General features: G+C 41.1%; 1 protein-coding gene across 1 annotated transcript; it reads left to right on the forward strand.

Annotated features, from left to right (window-relative positions):
- The first annotated feature begins 987 nt into the window (after window positions 1-987).
- On the forward strand, window positions 988-6,076 carry CHST7 (carbohydrate sulfotransferase 7). Its single transcript, XM_075200083.1, has one exon. It carries the CDS (start codon window positions 1,310-1,312, stop codon window positions 2,594-2,596), a length of 1,287 nt encoding a protein of 428 aa, XP_075056184.1. The 5' UTR covers window positions 988-1,309; the 3' UTR covers window positions 2,597-6,076.
- The last annotated feature ends 3,137 nt before the right edge of the window (window positions 6,077-9,213 follow it).

The raw sequence follows: 9,213 nt of genomic DNA on the forward strand, positions 1-9,213 counted from the left end.
CCCATTAGCAATTTTGAATAAATATTGAATAAAATTTTAGTACTATATATATATATATATATATATATATATATATATATATATATATATATATATATATATTATTTTTTATGTTAGTTATAATGTGCGGTATCATTGCTAGTTTTAATGTGCATTATCAATGGTATTTTTAATATGCGGTATCATTGCTAGTTTTAATGTGTGGTGTCAATACCAATTTTAATGTGGTGTTTTGATGATTGTTTAAATGTACAGTATTTTAGTTTGTGGAAACAATGATATTTCTTATGCAGACAACCTAGGCGAGCCCTCTGGGAGAGCTGTAAGTGTCATACTGTGGGCTGTAGGTGATGTAATGCAGCATCTGTCACTATTCCCTTAATTTTAGATCTTAGGGGCCCCCCTGTCTTAAGTGCCCCGGGCCCCCCAAAGCCTTAATCCAGCTCTGATTGGACGTTATTGCTTGGACAAATCGGTGGCATAGTGGTTAGCATAGAAATGTCCCCCAATGTGTGAGGATGGGTGGTATAAAGCTCAAACTCATCATTCATTTGTGTATAGAATAGTGAAGGTAAGTATACAGTTAACTTATATTCACGTCATGATTTGCGCAGGCCATTAAATATATTGCCACAAACAAGTGCTATACGAATTAGTTTCATGGATCTTGGTATATTGCAGTTTTATAAGCACGCCTGCAGGCACCAAAGGGCTAGTGCCAAAACATCAAAGAGATAACAATAAAAAGTTGGAATTTGCCGATAAAAACTAAAAGCTCTTAGGCGTGTTTAGTGGGTGCATGCTTGTTTTAACAGTCAGAAATTGCTTCATAAAGTTGGACGTGAAGTTTTCGTTTCCTTACAGATGGCTAACACGCATGAAGGAGCTTTGCTAATGTCCACTGAAACTAAGAAGTGGTTACTAGCATTCCTGACATCACTTTCCCACGCTTGCAGTAAATCCAGATTAAAGCTTTTAGGTCAGTAGGACACTGGAGCCTCATTAGCACACAAGTGTCTGACTCTGCACGAAACCCTGAAATAAGTGAAACCTGATGAAAGATGCCTCATCCTGTTATATACTCGGTCTGGTTTCCTCTTCTGACTGACACGGAAGAAGAGTAATAATACATGTCTGGACGATACAATTTGTTACATAAACAGATATCTTCAGCCCCACCCCTGGGCGTATTGCAAGGAAGTGGGCGAGCTAAGAAAACACAGGACAGGCATGAGAGGAGACTGGTGATACCTGCAATGGGCACCATGCTGCGCCCAAGGGGCACACACCCGGCCCAGGACTGAGCGGCATGATGAAGAGGCGGCGGGCAAGTAAGCTGTGGCTGCTGCTGGTGGTGTACGCGGCGCTCATGCTCCTGCTCTTCTCATTGCTCCTACATGATGGTTGGTGGATGGGCAAGGGGAGCCCGGCTGGGCATGAATATGAGGGCGACTGGCACAGGTCACCTCGCCGGCTCTGCCCGAGCCTGGACGCCTCCATGTGGAATGATGAAGCGGCAGAAGATGTTGGGGAGGATGCGTCTTCCCCGCTCCCCCGAACACACGTGTATGTGCATGCTACCTGGCGGAGCGGCTCGTCCTTCCTAGGAGAACTCTTCAACCAGCACCCAGGGGTCTTCTACCTGTACGAACCGGCGTGGCACATGTGGCAGTCCCTGTACCCGGGGGACGCAGTAGGTCTGCAGGGTGCGCTACGGGACTTGCTCAGCTCCCTGTTTCGCTGCGACTTCTCAGTTCTGCGGCTCTACACGGGGGAGAACCTGACCACTACAGGGTTGTTCGGCTGGAAGAGTAACAAGGTGATCTGCAGTGCCCCCTTCTGCCCTGCCGTAGGGGACTCCTCCACCGCCGGGGGGCCCAGAGATAGGGTTGGTCTGGTAGAGCCAAGAGACTGTGAGCAGCGCTGCCCGGCCCGACCACTGCGGGACCTAGAGAGGGAGTGCCGCCGCTACCAGGTGGTAGTGATCAAGGACGTGCGGCTACTGGAGCTGTCATCGCTCCGGCCGCTGCTGCGGGATCCCGGGTTGAATCTGCGGGTAGTACAGCTCTTCAGGGATCCCCGGGCCGTGCACAACTCCCGGCTCCGCTCCAAGCGCTCTTTGCTGCGGGAGAGTCTACAGGTGTTGCGCAGCCGGCTGCGGGAAACAGACCCGAGGAGTAAAGCCCAACTGCAGCAGCAGCTAAACCGCGGAGGAGCCGACTACCTTCTAAGCGGTTCCCTGGAAGTGATATGCCAGGCTTGGCTGCGGGACCTGCTCCTGGTGCGGGGTCAGAGTCCAGACTGGCTCCGCCAGCGCTACCTCAAGATCCGTTATGAGGATCTGATTCTAGCCCCACACAAGGAACTGCGCCGCCTGCTGCACTTCTCAGGGCTGCCGGCTATGCCCGAGCTGGACGACTTTGTGATAAATATGACTCGGGGACCCAGCTACTCCTCAGACAGACCCTTCCTAGTGTCAGCACGCAATGCCAGGGAGGCGATTAGTGCCTGGAGGGAGAGGTTGAGCAGAGAGCAGGTCCGGAGGGTGGAGGAGGCTTGTGGTGAGGCCATGCAAGTGCTCTCTTACCCCCCTTAGGGGTAAGTGATTAGCGATAGCCTCAGGACACTACTTGCAGTAACTAGTGTTATGCAATCCCTTAAAATACACAGGCCTTTGAGGATCTTATCCTAGGTTTATGTACCAAAGCCAGTTACAGACTACAAGCCATTTCACCTTGAGATCTGCATTGCAGTTAGAACATGTAATAGCTTTGAGAACTGTGTTACATATCACAATGCCCAGTTTGCACATTCATTCCTTATACCTGTCTAATTGAAGACTCGGTCCCTTGAATCATACAGGAACTGCCGATCAGAATTTAGTACAGATGCCTTACTAACTAGAGTAAAGTGGTGCTACAGTCTGTTAAATATAACATTACATTTACTGGTCAAGAATAAAACATGTACACAACTATCCAAAAGTTTTTTTTAAAAATAAATAAATAAATAAATGCATAATTAGTGGCTTGTTGTAAAGTTACTCATATTAGGGGTACTCAGAAGGGGCAACTGGTGGCCTTCTGGGTTTTCACCTGTGGACCCTAGTTACTTTCTGCTTTATTGTCAGACTTGTTTGTTATAGCTTGTACTATTAGTTGTAAATACCTGCCGATATGTCATTACACTTAGGTGTCTCTCACTTTGATTAAATGTATTGTTTTAGCTTATCACTGAGATAAGGGTGATGTGTGATCCATTTGAAGGTTAGAGGTCCCCCCCCCCACCATGCAGCCCCTGAAGTGTATCAGATTGTCTATCACTGCATTCAGTGGTACTTGGTAAACATTTATCATAGCAAAGATGTACATGATAGAAATGTTGAGAAACCATGCCTTACTGTATTGAAATCTATTAGATTATATATGATGTGGAGTAATGTGAACATTTATGAATATGGCCTTGGAGGCATAATTACAGAGGTAGGAACAAGTAAAGCTGTATCTTAAAACCCTTCTTATTTAAGTCCACCAAAATCCCTGTATGGAGGTAAATGTGTATTTGTTAGGAGTGTTTGCTATTTTTATGGAAAAAGGTTGTACTTAATGATTACCTAGCAGAAACCATTAGTCGACTTGCAACTAGATACTAGATCTCTGTGGGAGAACTTCCTCTGGCCAGAAAAAGAAAAATCTGCATTCTGAAGTCTGGTTGGGAAATTCTATTTCTCTGTCACATGCAAGTGCTATGTATTGCTTAAGCTGTAAAACTGCTGCATAGAACTTTTTTTTTTTTTTTTTTACAGTTAGCATTAGAATTGTCATGTCATAGGCTTTGAATGTTATATGCCACCTTTTAGGCGTCAGTGCTATGTTTTTCCAGCCAGAAATGCTTTCATGAAACACCCCTAATTTAAATCTGGGTTAAAAACTGTGTTGCACGTTACCAATTAGACATACATTATGGACAGATATGCAACATATATTTAATTTGTAAATTGCTGGCCCAGTATTCTTATTTGCATGAACAAGGCATTATTTACAAATTAGCTGTCTTGCAGTTTGTCACCATTATTGTGCAAAAAGACATTGCGTGATTACATCTCCTTTCAAAAGACTGGTAACGTATTTTTTGTGTTTAAATGTAAGGCAGGTTTTCTGTGTGTATGAATAAAGGAAGGCAAGAAAGGGACAAGTATATCCTTCTTCCTCTTTTTGATATATTACAGTTTATCTTAAGGAAGCCGCTGTAGTCTGAATCAGGCTGGGGGGAATAATTCCTGACACTGAAGTGCAGCAGATGCCTTCATATAAACAGTGTACTTCTGGGCAAAATTAATCTCATTGGGCCTGATTCCTTAAGAAAAGTACTTTTTTTTTTTTTTTTACTTCAGTTTTCTCCTGGACAAAACCATGTTACAATGCAAGGGGTGCAAATTATTTTTTTATTTTGCACATAAGTTTAAATACTGGCGTTTTTCCCTAGATCAACTTTAAATTTTAGTGTACAAATAAACTATCAAGTATTTGTGTACTACATGAAAAAACAGCCAGTATTTTTTTTAACTTATGTGCAAAATATAAAAACTCATTTGCACATGATTTTGTCCAGAAAACTTAAGTAAGAAAACTCACTCAATTTTTTGCTTAACTTTCCTTAATGAATCAGGCCTATTGTCTCAATTAGACAATTCATACAGAAGGAAAAAAACATCATTGCCCATTTAAAGAAGACCTGCCTCCCAGCACCACCTCTCCCATGCTTTCAGGAGAAGCTCCAGGGATTAATGAGCCCAGTATAATAATTGCAAAAGTGACCAAGGCTTTGTCTTTCCAGCACCAACTCCCTTGCTTCTTTATATAGTTTACAGTTTTGCCTCTTAGACAACACATCCCTTCTTGTTTACAACTACTGCTGCTTTGTAAAAATAAAGAATGATGAGAGCAAGAGGCCCTGTATACACAAAGCTCTGCCGATAAGAGCCAGCTTTTTGGGTGCTTGATCACCCCCAATATTTGCACTGCCATTATTTCTATACATGGCAATTTTGGGAGGAGGATTAATGCGAGCACCCTCAATCATTTTTAAAAGTTAGCTCCTGGTCTCCTACAAACAAACCAACTCTCCCATTCATGAACTCAGGTGGGAAGCTGACTTAGGCGAACCGCCAGACAGGGACTCTTAGGCAACAATTAGAGAGTTTCTAAGACATCCATTCCATCCCTTGTCAAGGAAAATGCATGTAAAATATATTATCGCTGGTACCTGGTCCCCACTAGACTGAAAAGAATATATGGTTCCACCTCTGACTCATGCTGGAGAGGTTGTGGGGAACAGGGGTCCTTTCTCCACGTCTGGTGGTCCTGCCCACGTATTGCCTCTTTTTGGGATGATGTTGCCACTCTCACAAATTATGTTATTTCCGGACAGGTCTCCAAGTGTCCTTGGTCATTTCTCCTCGCTCCCTTATCGAGGTCCTAGTTAAATATGCAGACAAATTATCTGTTCAGATCCTTAATGCTGCCAGAAGTCTAGTTGCAAAGCATTGGAAAAATCCTGATTCCCCCTCTAGACAACAACTTTTTAATAAAATTTGGTACCTGGCATCTATGGAAAAAATTACTGCATATCTAAAATAAGAAAACTCACATATTCTCTTAAATTAGGGTGAATGGTTCATTTATAATGGTGTCTTTGGGTTTGCACACTCACCTGACCTTTCCTGTGATTGATATTTAGTAGATAACATATGTCATATTATCCGTCGGCCCCCGGGGGGCTCCGGTTTCTCTCTCACCATTTCTCTCCCCCCAAATCCCCCTTCGTTTCTTCCCTCTTCTTTCCTTCCCCTTTATATACATCGTCACACTGTTACACTTCCTTTCTGGGTCTATTTTCAGTTCCGTGTTACGGTTGTTACTACATATGTCTATCCCAGGCTATCATTCTAATCAAATTTGGTCGCCTCACTTTGCCTTTACTGTTAGATATCATTTGTCTATTGTACCTTTTGACCATGTCGATTGTCTATACTTTTTGTGACTAATTCTAATAAATAAAGTCTTTAAAAAAAAATTAGCTCCTATTGCTCTGCCCAATAGTGACCAAAATGTAATTATGTTATAGTCTATGTCAATGCCATCTACCTCCTGTACATCACCACTCTCATTGCCCTCTGCTGGCCAGTGTGTTGTGAGTTGTGCCAGGCTGGAGGAGGGACAGAGCCTGTTTTGTGATTATAAACGTGCATGTTTATCTCAGGAGATTCTATTGGCATAACAGAGGGTGGTGGGAGAATATTTTTGTTACATGATCACCCCAAATGGAATCATAACAGCTCACCACATAAAATTAGGTTTGGTTTCTGTGTTCACTAATGTCACATTATATAGTCCCACTTCTACAACTGTCTTTGATTCTGTGATAACAAGTGAAAACATGTCTGTCTTATTGATGTATGGAATCTGCCTCAAAGAACTATTCAAACTGCAATAAAAGATATTCCTGTAAGGAAATAAAATGTTTGACTTCAGTCATATGAGCAGTAAGTACTTGCTTTTTTTTAAAAAAAAAAAAATTGGTATTATAGATAAAATCATTATTACCTCATACCTGTGTGAAATATAAAATGTAAATGCCCTGCAGAGTAGTAATACCATACCCCTTTCAGTGACCTATGAAGATATATATTAATCTTAAAATACAGTTTATTTAAAATGTATATAAATAAGACATCTTTAGTAGATTCCCATAGATTGTAAGCTTGTGAGCAGGGCCCTCTCCCCTCTTTGTCTGTATTACTCGGTATTGTTTATTACTATATTTGTCCTCAGTTGTAAAGCGATATGGAATTTGCTGGTTGGTATCCTTAAACAGTAAGGGGCAGATTAAATTGAGAGTATTACTCTTGAGAGTAACAAGGCCTGCGCACAGCCAGAGCCGTGAGCAAAAATCAGCGTTGAAATTACCGTACTAATGGTAATAATGCACACTATTACCATAGAAACGGTATTAGTGCACGGGCTGCGTTACTCTCGAGATCAATTGAATCTGCCCCTTAGGGTGCATTCTCATGAACTATATAAGTTGGCAATAATCACTGACCAAATACATTTTTGATGCATATTAACAAGTCCGTTGAATGCCTGGAAAAATTACATGCATATGTAAATGAGCATTTATAAATTTACATTGGTGCAGTACAAATGTAATATTAAATTATAAAACTTATTTTTATAACCTATAGTGTATCTACCTGCTGAATATTTTGTGGCTATCTGAATAAATTATGTAAATAAGTGTTTTGTGTGCATCCGCACTGATCTTGTGTCTGCTAACACAGAATGTTACCAGCAGCATGAAAGACAAGCACCAACTTTATAACATGGTGACCTACATGCAGGCCAATTCAGGCTGTGCAAATTTACACATAAACCTTTTAAACTCATGTAATTTCCATGTTTATCATGGGTCTAAGGCATGTCGCTGAAGTGTCAGGTATAGGCTCTCTGCTTCAGCATTATTTCAAGCTGTGTTGTGTGAGGATGTACATAAGATTGGCAATATCATTATACCCACAGACATCGCATATAAAATCCAATATTATCGTATGATCTGTAGTTTCATTAAACATTGGGTGGATAATTGTTCTGTATCACACAAAGCAATATGTTTTAGAGATGTTTTTTGTGCAGTAATTAAAACAATGCAAACTAAATAATAATGTTTCTTAAATGTTATACAAGCTAATTAAATATATTCTCTCTATATGGCTTGACAATGCAGAGGAGGGTGTGAATAAAAAAAAAACCCAGTTAATTAAACTGACAGTATATCAAAGCCTGCTCGCAAAATAATACCTTGTACAATTTAAAATGGTTATGAATATATTAGTTGTATAATGGAATGTATTTTGTACTATATATACACACATTTTGTTATTGTGGTGGTACAGTGGTTAGCGTTGATGCCTCAAACAATGAGGCCTTGGGTCATCTCCAACTAAGACACTAGCTGTGTGGAGTTTGTATGTTCTCCCCATGTTTACATGGGTTTCCACTAGGTGCTCTGGTCTTTTCCCACAGTCCAGAAACATACTGGTAGATTAATTGTTGTTCTTTATTCAATATAGAGGACATTGTAGTGGTCACTATACAAAACATTCAATCAAATTGTGGTACTTCCATCCGATGAGAAGTGCAGGTGCTTTTCAACCAATTAAATTGCCTTTGATACAGTAGCAGTTCCAGGAGACAAAGTGCTACAGTGGAGGCCTGATGGCTTCATTAGCCTCAGCAGGAAGACTACTGCCCAGCTTGGACATAGAGCTAGACCCCAGAGCAAGGATCCTGGAAGTTAGTTTGGGTGGGAGATTTAAAGATTAAATAACCCAGACATAGTGGGGAGTGAGCTACACAAACCGTGAGTGCAATGTTAAATTAACAACATGAGCCCAGGGGCGGATCTAGACTTTTCTTTTAGTGTGTGTGTGTGGGGTTATTGATTAATTCCGACTCCTCCTCCTTTCCAGTCCAAACTCATGTAAGCCCTGTGCCCTACATCACTATGTCACATAAATTAATGTATTTTAGGATACAAGTTGGTCAGGTATCTTCTTCTCTTTATTTTAAGTAAGACACTAGCTATAAAATCACTATCACTAACAATAAGGGCATCAACTAACGTTCTGCCCCATCATCACACTGACTGCTGTCCCCTTCATCACACTGGGTCAGTCATCCCACAGGGCCCCCTTCATCACACCATTCTTTGCTTACCTTCCAATGGTCTTCTTTTCTGTCAGCTGCATCCTCTGAGCATCACACTGGGCCCCCTTCATCGCACCATTCTTTGCTTACCTTTGGTCTTCATTTCTTCGGTCTTCTTTTTTCCTAAATTCCCATATTGAATATAACGATTGTGTGTACTAATAAATGTGGATGACTGAAGAAGACGTAAATACAAAAACATTTTATAATGTTACCAATAAAAGTGGTTTTAGAATCTAGTGGACTGGAGTGCCTTCTTTTGAGCAACTCTAGTCTTGTAGTAAAAGTAATTTCCTATTAAGTTAGAAGAACACCACCTCTGATTAAATTTAAATAGCGACATGTTGCTCTATATATGATAAAGCAAAGAATAGAAAGGGGGACGTGATCAAAACTTTCAAATATATCAAGAGTTCTAACAAGGTACAGGAGGGAAACATTCTTC

This window comes from Mixophyes fleayi, chromosome 2 (assembly GCF_038048845.1).
Source record: "Mixophyes fleayi isolate aMixFle1 chromosome 2, aMixFle1.hap1, whole genome shotgun sequence".
Lineage (NCBI taxonomy): Eukaryota > Metazoa > Chordata > Amphibia > Anura > Limnodynastidae > Mixophyes > Mixophyes fleayi.